This window comes from Aquarana catesbeiana, linkage group LG01 (assembly GCF_042186555.1).
Source record: "Aquarana catesbeiana isolate 2022-GZ linkage group LG01, ASM4218655v1, whole genome shotgun sequence".
NCBI classification, from domain to species: domain Eukaryota; kingdom Metazoa; phylum Chordata; class Amphibia; order Anura; family Ranidae; genus Aquarana; species Aquarana catesbeiana.
In genome coordinates this window covers 351,379,064-351,398,931 of record NC_133324.1, presented here as the reverse complement: position 1 = coordinate 351,398,931, position 19,868 = coordinate 351,379,064, and the positions used below count along the sequence as shown (strand labels likewise).

At 44.1% G+C, this 19,868-nt stretch overlaps 1 protein-coding gene across 1 annotated transcript in view; it reads right to left on the bottom strand.

The window, feature by feature from the left end:
- The window catches only part of LOC141145845 (twisted gastrulation protein homolog 1-A-like), a 31,161-nt gene extending 11,649 nt beyond the window's left edge, over nucleotides 1-19,512 (bottom strand). Inside the window, exons 1-4 of the mRNA XM_073632683.1 lie at nucleotides 19,375-19,512; nucleotides 9,177-9,296; nucleotides 7,206-7,305; nucleotides 944-1,153 (exon numbers count right to left, since the gene is read on the bottom strand). Of these exons, the coding sequence (XP_073488784.1) occupies nucleotides 944-1,153; nucleotides 7,206-7,305; nucleotides 9,177-9,296; nucleotides 19,375-19,386 (442 nt within the window). The 5' untranslated portion in view covers nucleotides 19,387-19,512. The remainder of the gene's footprint in view (nucleotides 1-943; nucleotides 1,154-7,205; nucleotides 7,306-9,176; nucleotides 9,297-19,374) is intronic.
- Nucleotides 19,513-19,868: the final 356 nt, after the last annotated feature.

Below are 19,868 nucleotides of genomic sequence, written 5' to 3'. Positions count from 1 at the left end.
CTTCATCCAGAGTGGGGGCACTCTTATACAGGAGGTGTGTTACTGGCTGGATCACTAGGTGAAAAGAGAGGGGACACCTAAACCTAGAAAAAAAGAAAACAAATGCAGCCACCACATCTAAGCTGCAATATATAACATTTTTAGATTTGGGGTTTAATACCGCTTTAATTTGACATTATTCCTAGTACCCTGCAATAAGCTGCACAAAATGCCTTAAACACATGTTTACATGTTTATACATGTACAAATTTGTAAATTGTTTTTTATTTATTTTTTATTTTTTGTTTAAGGCATTTGTTTTTATTTTGTTAAACATTCAATACAGGGAGGTTATTTTTATGTTAGCTGAACATGCTGGGCTTTTCAAATAAGAAAGCCTAAAATTGCCTTGCACTTCTTTAGTTCTTTGGCAGGCTGAAAATCCAGAGGACTCTCCTCTGCTATTAGAGAGGAAAGGGCTTATGTCAACTTATTCTGCTGTGTGTGTAAAATGGTCTTCTGGTATTCCTATCTTTTTTTTTTACAACTGAAGCTATTTACTGCAAAGTAGCTAATCAAATGAAAGAAATCCTAGAATAGTGTCCGCATTATCTGTTGGTTGTAAGGGGTACATTTGAAATATTCATAAAAATATTTAATGCTTTCCCTACTTGAAATAGCCTTTATTTATTTGTTTTTTTTTTTCTTTTTCTTTTTTTTTTTGTTTGTGTTTTTTTCTTTTTATAAAAAAAAAAAAAATCTTGCACTAGTATGATTAGTATAATTAGTATGATTAGATGCATCCTTACATTGTAAGTTAAATTTCTGATGATCAGTAATCTGAAAATGTTTTTACCCACTGTATTGCTAGCATGGTGACCATGTAGGCTAAGCTGGAATGAGGAGTCTTTATAATAAATAAGTTCCCTTATTAGAATTGCTCATTTACAATTTTGTTTTGTACCTGAATGAGTGCTGAGAAGAATATGATCCATATGAGACTTCTGGCTGAATTCTTTGGACACTGGCAGGGTGTGAATAGTCCAGTCTACAGCTGCTTCCCCCTGCAGCTCACATATTGAGTTGAACAGAGAAGGCAAGGGGAAAGGTAGCTCCTCTAGCGAACTTCTTCGGGCTGCAAGTTTGCGACTTACTTTATGCTCATTGCATAAACCTTAGAAACAAAAAGATGCAAAGAAAAAAACTCAGGACCAGCAAATAATCTTTTGTACTAAGTCTTGGTGTAGGGGTGCAGTGCAAAATACATGACCTTTTGGAATGTATTTGTATATAGTAAAGCCTCTCTACTTCTTATACCCATTGAAACATAGGAAGATATTTTTTTAGGCATACAAACTGATGTGTGCATGTACATTAGGGATGAGCCGAACACCCCCCCACCCCCCCCACCCCCCCGTTCGGTTCGCATCAGAACATGCGAACAGGCAAAAAATTTGTTCGAACACGCAAACACCGTTAAAGTCTATGGGACACGAACATGAATAATCAAAAGTGCTCATTTTAAAGGCTTATATGCAAGTTATTGTCATAAAAAGTGTTTGGGGACCTGGGTCTGTACCCCCTTACCATTTCACACAGGGGGGAGGGCCGGGATCTGGGGGCCCCCTTGTTAAAGGGGGTTCCAGATTCCGATAAGCCCCCCCGCCCGCAGACCCCCACAACCACCGGCCGGGTTGTGGGGATGAGGCCCTTGTTCTCATCAACATGGGGACAAGGTGTTTTGGGGGGCTACCCCAAAGCACCCTCCCAATGTTGAGGGCATGTGGCCTGGTACGGTTCAGGAGGGGGGGCGCTCTCTCGAACCCCCCTCTTTTCCTGCGGCCTGCCAGCTTGCGTGCTCGGATAAGGGTCTGGTATGGATTTTTGGGGGGACCCCACGCCGTTTTTTTTTTTATTTTGGCGCGGGGTTCCCCTTAATATCCATACCAGACCTGAAGGGCCTGGTATGGAATTTAGGGGGACCCCCACGTAATTTTTTTTTAAAATTTTGGTTTGGGGTTCCCCTGTGGGGAATTCCCATGCTGTTTTTATCAACTTCTATGTGTATTGTCGGACCGGCAATGCATTAATAGTCGCGAGTAGTTTTAAATGACTTTTTTCCTTTGAAATGTAATTTTGCTGTCAGAATGTTCTAAACACGGGAAACATGCGCCCCTTTACAGGCATACTATAGACACCCCCCAGCTACAAAATTTAGAGGGATATTACACTTTTATTGTTTCACTTTAAGCATTATTAAAATCACTGCTCCCGAAAAACGGCCGTTTTTAAAACTTTTTTTTGCATTGATACATGTCCTCTGGGGCAGAACCCAGGTCCCCAAACACTTTTTATGACAATACCATGCATATAAGCCTTTAAAATTAGCACTTTTGATTTCTCCCATAGACTTCTAAAGGGTGTTCCGCGGCATTCGAATTTGCCGCGAACACCCCAAATTGTTCGCTGTTCGGCGAACTTGTGAACAGCCCATGTTCGAGTCGAACATGAGTTTGACTCGAACTCGAAGCTCATCCCTAATGTACATGCTAGACATGTGCACTGCCAAAAAATGTGTTAGTTTTCATTTCATTCGTTTTCTTTTTTTTTTTAGTTTTTCGGGTCCTTCGTTAAGATCGAAATTTCGTTATTTCAAATAAATTCGTAAATTTGAATATGCGAAAAAATTCAGAAATTATAAAATTCTAAAATTTGAAAATTCGGAAATTCGAAAATTCGAAAATCCGAAAATAAGAAAAGAAATCAAAAAATTTGAAAGAATGAAAATCTGAAAATAAGAGCAAAAATCAGAAAATGTGAAATTTCAAAATAATAACCTACTAACTAACTAAAAATAACTATTAAATTATAGGTATTGGAATTCCTTTTCAAATTTGGCTGTTAGTGAACGTAACGAATACAAATGTATCCAAAGTTATGAATAATCTGAAATAACGAATGCCGCATCTAAACAGATGGAACATAACAAATTAATAATAATAAATAATAAAAAGTTTTTATTATTATTATTTATTATTAATTCATACGTTCCATTCGTTTAGATGCGGTATTCGTTATTTCGGATAATTCGTAACTTTGGATAAATTCGTATTTGTTCCGTTCACTAACAGCTACATTTGAAAAGAAATTTCAATACCTATAATTTAATAGTTAGTTATTATTAGTTAGTTAGTTATTATTAAAATTTTTCGAATTTTCAGGTTTTCAAAATTTCAGGTTTTCGTTCTTATTTTCGGATTTTTGGATCTTGAAATTAACAAATTTTCGATTTTCGGATTTTCAAATTTACAAATATTTTAATTTGCGAATCTTCAAATTTCCGATTTTCGTATTTTAGAATATTCAAATTTTCTAATTTTCAGATTTTTTAATTTCTGATAAAATCATTTAAATATTTCCAAATAAACGAATTTGTCGAATTTAGTCAAAAAATTAATTAATTGCACATGTCTAGTACATGCTGTGTTAGAGAAAAGTAAAACCAAAGACCCATCAGGCTTATAAACTTTGCTACAGAAATCTAACGTTTACACCTTTGACGAGTGAAAAGCCAACTTTAAATAATTTAGGTTTGAATGAGCTTAAAGAGGTTTTTCCACTTGTTGGTTTCTTATAATTTACTGTATAATCCTTTCATTCGTGAGATTTCCCTGCGGTATTGGGCTCCCAGCACATTCTCACAGTACATAACATAGGTAACATTTTTTGGTGGAGAATATACCTCTGATTTATTTATTCTACATTATGGAGAAAACAAGATGGCATCATTTGGCCTTGTATGAACCCAGTAGTTTTTATATGGTCTGGGCAAATGAAGCAAAAAGGTAGTTCTGGACAGCCGCACTCCGGAATATAGCCTTTATTGTAAAAAATCCAAAAATACAAGCCACAGCAAAAAATGGGACAAACGAGCTGACGCATTTCACACTTAACAGTGCTTAATCATAGCTATGATTATCACAGGAAGAGGTCTCTTGAAAATATGGGACTTTTTTTCTTGGATGTCTTGATTCTGGCTTCCTATATCCCGCGAGGTCTCCAGTGATGAAGTTGCTTCCTAAATCACCCGGCTGCCCCGACCATATAGAAACAGAAGGGGGAGGGGAAGGGATCACCGCTTCAGGTGGATATATGGATACAAGACTCTCCTCAAAACTGGAATACTAGGTACATAGCTATGATTAAGCTATGCTTAAGCACTGTTAAGTGGGAAACGTGTCAGCTCATTTGTCCCATTTTCTGCTGTGGCTTGTATTTTTGGATTTTTTACAATAAAGGCTATATTCCGGAGTGCGGCTGTGCAGAACTTTTTGCTTCATTTGCTACATGCTTAGCCTGCACCTGGTATTCCATTTTTGAGGAGAGTCTTGTATCCATATATCCACCTGGAGCGGTGATCCCTTCTCCTCCCCCTTCTTTTTCTATATGGTCCAGGCAGCTGGGTGATTTAGGAAGCTACTTCATCACTGGAGACCTCGCGGGACATATGAAGCCAGAATAATTTCTGGACAGGGTTGAATTTTAAAGAAGGCATCCAAGAAAAAAAGTCCCATATTTTCAAGGGACCTCTTCCTGTGATAACATGTCACCTTCTTATAATACCTTCATTCACAACAGATGGACCCCGTCTTATTATTTGTAATTCTTAACAGGCACAAATCCTTATTATCTATTTTGCGTAGTGAAAGGTAAAAAGAAAGCAACTAGAGAAAGAAGAACTGGAATGGAAAGAAATCAATAAAGCCAGAGTCATTAAAGGATACAGACAATACATCATTTTAAAGATTTTTCAAAGAAAGATGAAAACTGCAGTAAACTGTTCTCTTTCCATTTTTCTGCTACATATTGCGAAGTACAATAGAACCTTGTGTACCCTAGAGGGTCACTACACAGAAATGGCATCATTTTTGCAAAATGGCTCCCACTGCTCTCAGCCAAGCTTGTGATAGTGGGGAGAAGAGGGGAGAGCCACTGCAGATGGGCACAGCGCTTGATTGAGATCAGGCTTAGGTAGGTATAAGGGGGTGAGGGGGTGATACACAGAATGAAACATTTTTTACCTTAATGCAGGAAATGCCTTAAGGTAAAAATGTGTATGCTTTACGATCTTACTTACTTAAATTAAGTGCTTTAATATTTTTTTTGGAATTAATTTGATTGTAAACCCTCACCTTGTAAAACAACCCATTCAGTTCAGTAAAATAGAAATGAAAGGCAAAACATATACATAAAAAAACATTATAAATACCCCCCCCCCCCTTTTTTTATAAGTGATCACATTCCCTCTGTTCCCAGCTGCATAAAAGCTGGGGGAGGAGAAACAGCAGCACACTAAGTTTCCATGTGACAGGCTGGGGAGGGGCATGTCAGAACAAGACTGATCATTGGAGCAGAGCAGGCTGAGTTCCCAGCACTAGAGAACTGACTGCTGTGTGGTCTCCTGCTTAGTGTGGTCAGTTTTTAATAGGAAATCAGAGGGACTGACAGGAACACCAGGGATATTACACAACGGAAGCAATGCAAAGAAAACAAGTTACTTTTTCATACAAGTATATGGTACACCATACAGCAGTCACAGCAGTCATATATCAGGAATATGAAATGTTGGGTTTACTTATTCTGTAAAGCGTAAATCAACTTTTGTTGAGAAATAAACATTCCCCGCTGGGTGATCTATGTACGTTGCAAAGGATTTTAACAAACTTTGTTGCAGATTCCAAACTTTTGTTATTCTGAAGAAATCCCTGTGTGTTCTTCTGTGACCCTGTCCTGAGTGAGTCTAATTTGAGTGGTTTCATGATTATCAACCAGCTGCTGCAGAATCAGGGCTCTAATGAGGAAAACTGCAGGGTCTGCATCCCTTTAGACATGATTTCCTAAAGGGAGTATCTTACTAAAAATTAAATTTTTGTTGCAGGGAATGCCTGATATTTGACATATCTTTTGGGAAATTCAGTGAGCCAATCACACAAGCAGGAAATTATGTTTCTGGGAGGCGTTCTCTACACATTCTGTGTACAGAATACCTCCAGGTAGCCATATTGGATTGCACTTTAAAGAAAATTACAGTGCTGCAGATTGAAAAGGAAAGGTCATTTTTAATAACATTTAATTACAGTATGACTTGTGTCGCAATTGTATATGCTATATTATTTTTTTTTATTTGCTATTTTTTATTCCCATGAAAGTGGAGTTATCCTTTAAGTTTGTGAGTGCAGTAGATCTGATGTACCCATAGACTTGAAAATGTACCACAAAAAAACAGGTATTGCTGGGAAAAAAAACTGATTGGACAAGTTAGAAAACCATTTCTACGTACTGTTGTTCATCACTGATGAGCTGATTCTAGCAGTGTCAACCCCCCTCCTTCCAATGATGGTCTTTTAAGCCTAGTACACATGAGCCGAATGTCGGCTGTGTGTACGGCAGCAGGCTCATGACCGAAAAAGGTCTGCCGACCGACTCCCGATCCCCATTGGCTGAGTGCGCTGATCAGAGTGTCCTGGCGGGGGTCACAACACACTAGCTCAGCAGGGGAGATTGTTAGATTGTTAGTACAGAGGCTCCAACCTGAGCTGTGAGTTTTTTTTGTACGTAGTGTGTACGAGGCTCTAGTTTGGCCCCCATTTCATTCTCTAAAGCAGCCTTTCTCAACCTTTTCAGCACTGAGGAACCCTTGAAATAACTTTACGGTCTCAGGGAATCCCTGCTAAAAGTTACTAGGTCTACAACTCATGATAGGTTAGTGTGATGGTCAGTGGAAAGAATTCTCTTTACACTTGTGGTCATGGGGAGGAATGACCCCCTATACAGCTAGCTACAAAGATCAGTGGTGTTGGTGGGAACCTATCTGAGAGGCAGAAACTGCTCATTGCTCAAGGTACCCCTAGCAACCTTTGGAGGAACCCTAGGGTTTCATGGATCCATGGTTGAGAAACCTTGTTCTAAAGACACAGTTGCTGTACACAAAGAGCCTGCCAAAAGTTTTATAGTAACAAAAAGTGAATATGCAGGAAACAGTCTCAGCATCCTCCTACTCTTCTCTCAAGATTAACCATCTCACATGGATAGAGTAAAAATATGGATGTATGCACATACAACAGACATAAGCTTCTATTAGTTTTAAATTCCTATGCCATTAGTAGTCTTTGCATATCATCCTTTAAAACATAAAATGCACATTGATATCATCGAGACTTACTTACCCACACAACCGCAGCACTGTTCCCAAAGACTGCCCAGACACATCATGCAGTCCTGGCAGCATGGACAGTCATCTCCTTTCATGCTGCACTGACAGAGCTCCTGCAGGGAGAATCCATATGGGGAATCATAACTGGAAAGTCTGTCTAGAGAAAACAGTATGTACCAAGGGGATGATATATACAAATTCATTTTTCTAGGCAGCATGCACATTTTCAGTGGCCCTTGCACACTGCTCCTTATGGTTCTTTGCAAATTTAATAAGGACATACTACACTAGCAATCCTATTAACTGAAACAATATTCTGGAATAGCAAAGAAACATGCTTCTATGGTGTCACTCCCTCACTGGTTTAACCAGCAAGGCATGTCTCACCGTTGCTCCCCGGCAAGGAAAACTCTGCAGTGATTTGGCATGTGAGGGAGTGATGCTGTAGAAGCAGGTGAGTGTTCTCTTTAGTGATCCTGTTGCTGGTAAGCTTTTGTCAGTGACAGGATTGCTAGTTTGGCATGGGCGTAAAGAGTGTCTGCACTTTCAGCTAAAAGACTGCATGCCTATTTCCTTCTATGATTGGGTAAGGAGATCATACAAAAGTCACATAGTTTACACATCCGGCCCTTATGAGCTTACAATCTAATGAACCACCTGGCTAGACTGAAAAAAACTAAACAAAAGTCCGGACAGCCGCACTCTAAAAAATAATGATTCCTTTATTAATGTATATCCATACAGCAGGGATAAAAACTGCTAACGTGTTTCACACCATCAAGACAGGTGCTTATTCATAGCTGAACCTGGAGCAGGTTTTTCTTTTACCTGGCTAGACTGTAAAATATATGGACTTTAAAAAGACTACTAAAAAGAGCCAAAGAAAAGACAACGTGCCCAGTGTTGCCAACCATCAGTAAAAAAACAAGCACATTTCTCCTGCCGGTAAATGCCAGAGACAGGAAAAGGTTGCCAGTAAAAAATATGGCGGCGACGCTTGGCTTAGGTCTACACATGCACAGTTCCAGTCTGCAGCTGGCCAAGACCATCCCAGTGCCTGCTACAGTGTGTTCAGGTGGCGGCAGGGGGAGCAGGTTTGGCAGAGATGGCGTCTGAATGTGGTGTTGTGTGATGTCATGATGCAAGGGCGCCAAGCTGAGCGGCCAGAGCCTAGTATGCGGGTCTTCAGGGTGGAAGCAAGACATGCTGGGAGCGGCACTGTCAGTGCTGTTTGGACTGGAGTGGACTGTAGGGACTACCTGGCATGGAGAGAGACTGTCACTGTGACTCAGGACAGGATGTATCGTGACGGTGAGGTGTCACCATCATCTGTGCTGCTGCACACTGCTGTCAGTGTCACTGTGAGAATTTCTTGTCCTCCTGAGTCCTGTCCTTGAGCTACTTACTTACTATATTGAAAATAAAATACAAAATATGTTTTTTTGCCTTCACATCACATTGTACAATTGCATATTGTACTTGTTTGTAGCCTAAATATAGAGATTTGCACTTAAAACTGTCATTTTGTAACTTTTGGAAATGCCAGTAAAAATGTGGCGGTGCCAGTAAATTTTGGATGCTGTGTCAGTAAATTTCAATCTGGTAGGTTGGCAACACTGAACGTGCCTTAGTTCCTTAACACAGTTCATCAAATGATTTATGCCATCATATATTGTTCATAGCACTAGTTAATAGAGTTAATAGTGGTTTGTAATTAATAAGATGATATGTGATTGGCTGCTGTAACATGGTAATTTTTCTTTATCTAATTAGGAGTAAAAAAAAAAGAAAAAAAAATACCCCTACAATAAGCTTTTCTATAGGCCTCACTATATCTCAGTAACAATATTAGGTGCACAACATATATAGCAGGCCTTTGAATATTCACAGACCAGCTTGTATCAGCTAGCCCAGGTCTGTTTTTGCAAGTTCTTTCTACTCAAGTCTTTACATCCATAACTGCAAATTCAAAATCCTCTCTTACCTGTAAGAGGCACTTGCTGACATCACTTGCACAGAGGGCTTTGTTGCAACCAGTTACAGATGCAATCAGAGAGTAGCATACTGCAACAATCAGGATCTTTACTGGATACCATTTTCTCACCTGCAGTCATAAAGAACCATATGGTTATATTTGTAACATTTGGTTAAAGAATCTCCAGTACTTATGGCTATTATAGCTAGTGCTGACCTGTGCTTTCCTTACTCCTCCGGAACCTCTTCCTGATGCTAAGCATTCTACCTGCCAGACGGGTAACCAGTCCCTCCTCTAGCCACACACAAGATGCATGTCAAACCCCGGAGCCAGGGTCTTAAATAGATCCAGTTGGATGCTGCCTCTCTGTGGCCAAAGAAACTATAGAGGAACGAGGTTCCTCTCGACTTTTTTCTCTACCTGCATTGCCGCTCTGGATGAGTACCAACTGCAGTGGAGAAAATAGACTGCACCGTCTTACACGCTTAAAGAAGAATTCCAGTTATAGAAATGTTTAAGTAGTTATATTGGTGCAGCTTGGATCAATGTAAATATGCATGCACCATACTTGTGGGATCCCCGTGGAAGTCACTGTAGTAGGCACTCCTACTAAAATGATCTCTACTAACGTTCAGGTCCCAATGCGAGTGGCTGTCCTGCTGAATGGTGTACACAGGAGTTGCTAGCTTTAGAGAATGCTTTACATTTACTCAGTGAATACAAAGTGTTCTTCGAATGGATGAGGTAGAGAGGTGGGGTAGTGATGTTCTGATCTCCACCTCTTCCGGAAAGAGAACACTTTGCATGCATTGAAAAAATGGAAAGTGTTCCCTGAGTGGCATCCACACTGAGCAGGTGACCTCCTGTGTTCAGTATGCAGAAGTGCAGCTGCTTGGCATAGGACCCAGAAGCTCATAGCAAATCACTGTAGCCTGTGCCTACTACAGTGGTTTCCAGCTTCCATGGGGATCCCACAGGTATAGCACATACTGTACATACTTACAATGGCTCAAGCTGGACCAATGTAACTGTAAAATTGCTATACCTGGAAATGAAAAAGGACAAAGAGGAGGCAAAAACAGATGTCTACATACAATATATGCTGAAAGATATATTCTCAGCTGGATTTACTTAGTATACAAAGGAGAGATTGACCTTTTCTGTGGTGTGTTCATTTATATTGCAGGGCCAGCAACATCTCAAAAATTAGGCTTGTGGTTTTCTGTGGAAAATGTTAGTGTCCTCCTTGCTCGTCAGTGGAAACAGTTTTCCATTCCCTCCTAATTAACTTATCAAGTTATGAATGCATTTTATGTTGACCTTTCATGTTTCTGAGTTGCAAAGAAAGAATTATTGATCTGATGTCAGTACTGCTCACCACCAGAGGAGGTATAAGGTTAATGTTAATATTCCATGGATGGAAATTCACTCTGAACTAAAGAAAAAAAGTGAGAGAAATTTCTGAACATGATATGAGACACAAACATATTCCCATGCTGTCTTCTACTGATTCCACAGCCCCTATTTGTGTGAGTAGTGTGAATAGGTAATCTGCCAGACAGGGAGATTAGACATTCTCTCCTTCTCCCTCCAGCACAATTCTTCAGCCGCAGCTAGCACATGGTTAGGCCTAACGCTGGTTTCAGTCAGGCCTTAGCAAAAGTGCCTTATTACAGGCAGGGACCGCGGACACCTATAGTGTAGCAACAAAAGTTAGAGTGCTAGCCGCCCTCTTTGGTGGACTACTGATCCCAGTCAGCCCTTTGCAGACCCTGACAGCCCTCCTGGCTGCAGTGGCCTGACTTTACTGCCAGTAACATCACAGTCTCTCCCGCTGGTTCTACATCCATCTCAGACTGCACACTCCCAGTCCGCTCCGGCATGTCTCTGCCAGCTCTCCCGACTGTGCCTGTCACTCACCGACACCTGGTGGATCCCTCCTGGAGACTTGCCTGGCAGTATTCCCCGCTGTCCTCTCCTGCTCCTGTTCAGGACACCCTTTGGGTTATATCGGATTTCTATTCAGCTCTGAGCCCCCTGGCCCAAGGTCACCCCCCCCCCCCCCAGAGTAGGGGGCTTCCTCAAAGGCCCAGACAGCCTAATACTCCATCTCCAGTTCTTCCACCCGAACAACTCCTCCCCAGCTGGGCTGACCCCAGGTATTTAAGGAGGCCTGCCCCTGCCAATCCAGATTGGGGATTGGTCAGGGCTCCTTAGAACAGCCCAGGCAGCTCCACCTCTCTTCCCCTCCTCCCTTCTAGAAGCCTTTAGAAGCAGAAGGGAGGTAACTGAGAGATGATGCTATCTGTGGGTCACCAGCCTACTCTGGGCCACTCCCTGCCCACTCAGATCAAAACAAACAGGCCTAGCTTACAGCTAGGCCTGATTAAATTTACCTGTACTGACAAAAATCCTACTTCTAGCACATCTAAATTAGAGGGTGCTACATACGAATAAGCCCAATTGAGGTGAAATGTGTCAGCAAGAAGTGGCTTAGGGTGGGGACAGAAGCCAACTGCTTTGATTGAATTTAATGGTAAGACTTTATGGAAGTGCAGCTTTGTTCTTCATTTTTTACTAAAGGTGCTGAGTGGAATGAGCTCCAAAAGCCAGCACCCAGTGCAGAGGAGAATCAGAGGAATAAGTTTAGGGCTTAGAATTGTGCAGTCTTTCTCTATGTCTATAGTGTCTATAAGACTCTAAAATAATAGAGTCAAGCTGAGAATCACTACTTCAGTTCAGAACATTGCTACTTGCAATTGTCCTCAAAGCAGTGTCCCTCTCAGTAAAATCCGGGGTAGGTCTGGTGACAAGTGAACAGCTGGAGAGATATAAGGACCAAGGATCACCCCACTGGAACTGGAGTACTCTGGTCTGGTATCAGTTGGTGAAGGGCTCCCCACAGTAGATGGGTCTTCCAAAGAAGCTGCGTGCTATTAGGTTTCTGACAGTGGAGAGCCTCTCACCTGGCTGCATCTCACTTGCCCAGCTACCTCCCTAATCTGATGTGGCCTGTCTGAGCTGCTGAGAGAGGGAAGCTGAGGAACTTCTACTCCCTGGATGTGCCCAAGAACCCAGTGATCTATTAGATTGTAAGCTCTTCTGAGCAGGGCCCTCTTAATCATCTTGTATTTTATTGTATTATAACTGTATTGTCTCCCTTTTATATTGTAAATCGCTGCGTAAACTGTTGGTGCTATATAAATCCTGAATAATAATAATAATCTGTGGGAAAAAAAGTTAATGGGCTTGCACCTGCACCTGAGCATGGTGAGTAAATGGGCATTCTGCCACAGTGTCATCTTTCAGCCACTAACCATGATCTTCTAGGATAAGAAACTTTTTTCCAGACATATTCATATATCATTGTAAGAATTCACTGTGTAATCACCTCCCAACATGGGACTTGAAAATGAGAATGAGGGACACGTTGAGACGGAGAAGATATATGGCGCACTCAGCAGCAAAAATGGGCATGTTTAATATGCGCTGAATTATGGGCATAACTAAAGGGAGCTTGGTTAAATAGGGTCTAAGTTCGCATACAGTATGCACTGTATACAGCCTTCAGTCCCTGAACCCACAGCATATTCCACAACTAAGCCGGCCTTAAATGGTTCAAATCTAGGCCGGTTCAGGGGGACCGGATGAGATTAGAACCATCTATGGGCAGGCTGATTGTGCCCAATTCGATTGTTGTATGACTTGGGTACAAGCAGCATTTAGGATTTTTCATGCGATTATTGCCAGTTAGCAATAATCACTGTGTTCTCCTGGAAGGGACAGCGACCCCCCGCGCCCTCCTGCCGGGAGAACACAAAAGCTCCACAGGGGGGAGTCCCCTATCAACACTAACCGTGCTGATGGGGGAATGAAGTGATTTTCTTTCCTGCAACTCGTGGTTGCAGGCAGAGGCGTAACTAGAACCTTCAGGGCCCCAGTGCAAGAATCCATTAAGTCATGGACATACAGACAGGAGAAAAGTGTTTCGTTTTTACAATACAGATCATCTCCCTTCCTGCCCTCCTGGGTCACCCCCACAGTGGGGGGATGTCAGAGCCCCGTCGCAAGTGCGACCTTTGCGACCCGGTAGTCCTGCCACTGGTTACAGGAAAGAAAATCGCATCGTCTATAGCCAGCTTTACTGTACTGAGTGAGAGTCTCAGATAAACCCAAATGATCCATTAGAAAATCCTAGTAGATGAGCACACACAGATCCAGACTGATAGAGTACAGTGCATGTCCTGCCACATGTGTACACACAGATACAGTCAGAGGCTGAAAACACTATTGCTACTACTAAAGGTTCTATGTGAAGTGTGTAAAGTTGTGCTCTGTTCCTTCTGTCTGTCTATGCTTCCTATGCCTCCTCCTTCACCCCCACTTCCAGGGTCCTTGTGTTTACATTCAGATTAATTATTTAAACATCAGCCAGTCTGCAGTTTAGTCAAGCCTGTCATAGATGGTGTGATTTTCTTTCCTGCAACCACGGGTTGCAGCCTGCCCATACACGGTTCAAATCTCAGTTGGTTCCTGCTGAACCTGCTAGGTTTTGAACCATCTATTGCCGGATTAGAGCAGAACTTTACCCGTAACAACTTGATCAAAAATAATGTTCTTTAGCAAGGAACATACATTCCACATTAATGATTATGCTATCAAAATTCATGTGTGCTATAAATTGCCTTCAGCATTGTTCCAGTATCCTCTTGCTGGAGGCTGCTATTTTGCTGAAGCCCAGAGCCCTGAACAGCAGTAAATCATGAAGTGGAACTAAACCCATCGATTTAACGGTTTCAAAAAACAGTTACATTTCTGGAATGCCGGGCTTGCTAAGGGCTCTTTCACACCTACGGACATCTCAGGTCTGCCCTGTCAGTTTTTCAGGCGGACCCGAACGGAAGCTCCATGTACCTCTATGGAGCGACGGATGTCAGCGGTGATATGTCTGCTGACATCCGCTCCACTAAATCCATATGTATTCTTCTACATAGTTTTGGTTAAAAAAAAATCGCAATAAGCATATATTGATTGGTTTGAGCAAAAGTTCTAGCATCTACAAAATAGGGGATAGATTTATGGCATTTTTATTATTTATTTATTTTTTACTAGTAATGGCGGCGATCAGTGACTTTTAGCGGGACTGCGACAGATCGGGCACCTAACTGACATTTTTGACACTTTTTTGGGAACCAGTGACATTATTACAGTAATCAGTGCTAAAAATATGCACTGTTATTGTACTAATGACACTGGCAGGGAAGGGCTTAACATCAGGGGCGATCAAGAGGTTAAACGTGATCCCTCAGTGTGTTTACAAACTGTATGGGGGACTGTGTCACTGGGAAAACACACAGATCAGGATCTGTATGATCTCCCCTGTCAGAATGGAGATTTGCCTTGTTTACACAGACAGATCCCCATTCTGTCACTGCGGGTGGCTGGCGGATATTGAGTCCGCCCCACCCGCTAATCGGCTCCCCCCGCTGGCCAGCGGGCGCGCGCGCGCCCACAAATCGCCGTGTACGAGCCGACGCACAATGACACCGATTCGCAGGAAACAGCCACATTGCTGCAGTACAACTGCAACGGCTGGTCCTTAACTGGTTAATACCCTCTGTCATTTCCCCTATGCTGGGCAGTGGGGCGTTGTGGGACAATGCTAGGATCTGTGGAACCATAGGATTTGTGTCAAAATCCAGCACAGTCCCCCAGGACTTTTGGGAGGTCTGCTGTATAAAATGCATACTGTTTACATAGTTACATAGTAGGTGAGGTTGAAAAAAGACACAAGTCCATCAAGTCCAACCTATGTGTGATTATATGTCAGTATTACATTGTATATCCCTGTATGTTGCGGTCATTCAGGTGCTTATCTAATAGTTTCTTGAAGCTATCAATGCTCCCCGCTGAGACCACCGCCTGTGGAAGGGAATTCCATCCTTGACGCTCTTACAGTAAAGAACCCTCTACGTAGTTTAAGGTTAAACCTCTTTTCTTCTAATTTTAATGAGTGGCCACGAGTCTTGTTAAACTCTCTTCTGCGAAAAAGTTTTATTTCTATTGTGGGGTCACCAGTATGGTATTTGTATATTAAAATCATATCCCCTCTCAAGCGTCTCTTCTCCAGAGAGAATAAGTTCAGTGCTCGCAACCTTTCCTCATAACTAAGATCCTCCAGACCCTTTATTAGCTTGGTTGCCCTTCTTTGTACTCGCTCCATTTCCAGTACATCCTTCCTGAGGACTGGTGCCCAGAACTGGACAGTATACTCTAGGTGAGGCCGGACCAGAGTCTTGTAGAGTGGGAGAATGATGGTTTTATCTCTGGAGTTGATCCCCTTTTTAATGCATGCCAATATTCTGTTTTCTTAGTTAGCAGCAGCTTGGCATTGCATGCCATTGCTGAGCCTAATGCCGCGTACACACGAGCGGACTTTCTATCCTACTTGGTCCGGCACACTTTCCGACGGACTTTGTCCGCCAGGTGCGCCGGACTTTAAAACGAACGGACTTGCCCACACACGCCGGGATTTTCCGGCGGGCTAAGTCCGCCCGTCTTTCCGACGGACTTTCGCCGGAGTTCCGGCGGACTTTCAGAATGAACGGACTTGCCCACACACGGACAAGTCCGTTCATTTTGAACGTGACTCAGGTGCGACGGGACTAGAAAAGGATGTCAATCTTGCCGCTTTTATCGGCTAGATTGACACCTTGCGAGCCCCGTCGCGGGGCATACCAGGCCCTTAGGTCTGGTATGGATTATAAAGGGGAACCCCGCTACGCCGAAAAAACGGCGTGGGGTCCCCCCTAAAATCCATACCAGACCCCGATCCGAGCACGCAGCCTGGCCGGTCAGGAAAGGGGGTGGGGACGAGCGAGCGCCCCCCCCCTCCTGAACCGTACCAGGCCGCATGCCCTCAACATGGGGGGTGGGTGCTTTGGGGGAGGGGGGCGCCCTGCGCCCCCCCCCCCCAAAGCACCTTGTCCCCATGTTGATGAGGACAAGGGCCTCTTCCCGACAACCCTGGCCGTTGGTTGTCGGGGTCTGCGGGCGGGGGCTTATCGGAATCTGGGAGCCCCCTTTAATAAGGGGGCCCCCAGATCCCGGCCCCCCACCCTATGTAAATGAGTATGGGGTACATGGTACCCCTACCCATTTACCTAGGAAAAAAGTGTAAGTAATAAAACACACCACACAGGTTTTTAAAATATTTTATTAAACAGCTCCGGGGGGGGGGTCTTCTTCCGGCTTCGGGGGTCCCTCCGCTTCATCTTCTCCCGGCGTCCGGTTGGTTCTTCTCCGCTCTCCGGCCTCTTCTCCCGGTGTCGCAGGTCTTCGGCCGGCCCCTCCGCTCTCTTCATGTAGCTCTATTGCGAGCGGAGGTCCGGACTTCTGGGCTTCTTGGCTTCTTGGCTTCTTGGCTTCTTGGCTTCTCTTCTCTTCTCTTCCCCCAGATGTTGACACGACGCTCTCTCCGGCTGGACTGGTCTCTGAGGGCTGCGTTGTGACTTATATAGGCGGAGACCCCGCCCCCATATGATGTCACAGTCCCTGGGCATGCTGGGACTGTGACGTTTTAGGGGGCGTGGTCGGGGGCCGTGGTCGACCACGCCCCCTAAAACGTCACAGTCCCAGCATGCCCAGGGACTGTGACATCATATGGGGGCGGGGTCTCCGCCTATATAAGTCACAACGCAGCCCTCAGAAACCAGTCCAGCCGGAGAGAGCGTCGTGTCAACATCTGGGGGAAGAGAAGAGAAGAGAAGCCAAGAAGCCAAGAAGCCAAGAAGCCCAGAAGTCCGGACCTCCGCTCGCAATAGAGCTACATGAAGAGAGCGGAGGGGCCGGCCGAAGACCTGCGACACCGGGAGAAGAGGCCGGAGAGCGGAGAAGAACCAACCGGACGCCGGGAGAAGATGAAGCGGAGGGACCCCCGAAGCCGGAAGAAGACCCCCGAAGCCGGAGGAAGATCCCCCCCCGGAGCTGTTTAATAAAATATTTTAAAAACCTGTGTAGTGTGTTTTATTACTTACACTTTTTTCCTAGGTAAATGGGTAGGGGTACCATGTACCCCATACTCATTTACATAGGGTGGGGGCCGGGATCTGGGGGCCCCCTTATTAAAGGGGGCTCCCAGATTCCGATAAGCCCCCGCCCGCAGACCCCGACAACCAACGGCCAGGGTTGTCGGGAAGAGGCCCTTGTCCTCATCAACATGGGGACAAGGTGCTTTGGGGGGGGGGGCGCAGGGCGCCCCCCTCCCCCAAAGCACCCACCCCCCATGTTGAGGGCATGCGGCCTGGTACGGTTCAGGAGGGGGGGGGCGCTCGCTCGTCCCCACCCCCTTTCCTGACCGGCCAGGCTGCGTGCTCGGATCGGGGTCTGGTATGGATTTTAGGGGGACCCCACGCCGTTTTTTCGGCGTAGCGGGGTTCCCCTTTATAATCCATACCAGACCTAAGGGCCTGGTATGCCCCGCGCTCGCCGCAATAGGAAGATTTGTTTTTCCTATTGCAGCGAGCGCGAGATGCAATACCATCCCCTCGTGTCGTATTTGGTCTGTCGGACCAGCCTACACACGAGCGGGCTTTCCGTCGGACCAGCACACACACGAGCGGACTTTCCGCCCGAAACTGAGTCCGACGGAAAGATTTCAAACATGTTTGAAATCTAGGTCCGGCGGGCTTTTGGGAAGAAGTCCGCCGGAAAAGTCCGCCGCCGCCCACACACGGGCGGATTGTCCGGCACACTCTGGTCCGCCGGACCAAGTATGCCGGAAAGTCCGACCGTGTGTACGCGGCATAACATCTACTAGGACCCCCAAGTCCTTTTCCATCCTAGATTCCCCCAGAGGTTCTCCCCCCAGTGTATAGATTCATATTTTTGCCACCCAAATGCATTATTTTACATTTTTCTACATTAAACCTCATTTACCATGTAGTTGCCCACCCCATTAATTTGTTCAGATCTTATTGCAAGGTTTCCACATCCTGCGGAGAAGTTATTGCCCTGCTTAGCTTAGTATCTTCTGCAAATACAGAGATTGATCTGTTTATCCCATCCTCCAGGTCGTTTATGTTTAGCTATACAGATACTCCTCGTTTAACGACCGCTCGGACTTATGACCAGCACTCCCAACCTGAACGATGTGCTGTACATCATTGCATTGTACAGTACAGTAGAGAATTTTCGTTTGTGTTCTGTACTTATGCAATTAAATGTTATTGAGCTGGAGTTTTGTGTTTAGACCTTTTTTCACAATACAGTACAGTAGTTAAGAATGCTTAAAATATTGATTACTTGTGGCTCCTCGTTTAACGACCAATGCGTTTAATGACCTGGTCGCTGGAACGGAACCTGGTCATTAAGTGAGGAGAGCCTGTAGTTAGATACTCTTCATGAATGGGTAACCTAAAGTGAGTTAGAATCTTAGTAAGGGACAACAAAGCAAGCATGGGCCTTTAGAAACATCCCATACAACACAAGCCACAACCCTGACACTGCCTCTCAACCCTTTTTGTTGTGTCAAGGATTTAAAGAAATGTAGCTAAACGGGAGTCTCAAAAACAGTTTCCCATGGAAAAATATCAAGGTGCTTGCGATGAGCTGCAGACAGGAAAGTCTGTATGAATCAATGACAGGCTGACACTGTCCATGGCTATCCGCATGTAAATACTCAAGAAGCAATCAAACAGAGCACAAAATCTGTGCATTCGGGAAATACTTTGTATGCACATGAACAGGCAAGCACTGATGCACAGAAGCATTGACAGTTACATCAGTACAGCTTTGTATAGCCATTCACTTGTATGGCAGGCTGTACGCAGTACTTGTGACTCCCCAGACTCAGGAAAAGGTCCAGGATTTTATGCTGGCCATATTTTCAGTCTCTCACCCTCCGTGCAACTAAGTTAAAATAACTTAGATTAGTGAATTGAACGCCATTAGTGTTACCTTGCAGTCACCCTAATAATGAAAATTAAAGTGGGGTTTGTATTTGAATGTTATACAGGTTTACCAACAACTGCAAGCAATGTTCAATTTCCTTAGAGAAAAATATTATGTGAGTGGCCAGTCAATCTGACCAATCAGAAAACATTAAATAGAACAAAAAGTGAGCAATTTGTTTTAAAAGGTGGTGGACGGACCCTCTGCAGCATACCCTTTGTGCTCCCAGCTAGGTCCTGTATAGCCTGTGACTTACCTTCCTTGCCATCCCAGCACACAGATCAGGCCCAGGACGAGTTCTTTTCTTCTGTGTCTGGAAGGACAGAGTGCAGTGTGGTAGGGGAGGGTGATCTGAGGAGGGAATAGGAAGAAGGGGGCTGTGAGTTGCACGCAAATAAGGGGGGGGGAGAAAGGAGAAGGCAGAAGGCTGTCACTGACAAAAATGAGTTTCTATGGCTAACATGAAAAGAACAACAAAGAACATGTGGAACCGATTATAATTTGGAGCGCTGCCAGGATAGAGCAGAGTTGGAGTTGAAGAGGCAGCTACAGGGGGAAAGAAAATTAATAGTAAAACACATGAAGAAGCAAAAACATTACCATGTCAACTCACTCAAGTCATGGGAGTCCCCCTGTTTTTTTCCCTCCTCACCCACTTTTCAGTTATACTGTTGCAATCCCCAAGGATCCCTGTCATCTTCCAGGGACCCTGCCTCTTGCCCCCTGCGTGCAGCCATTAACCACTAATTA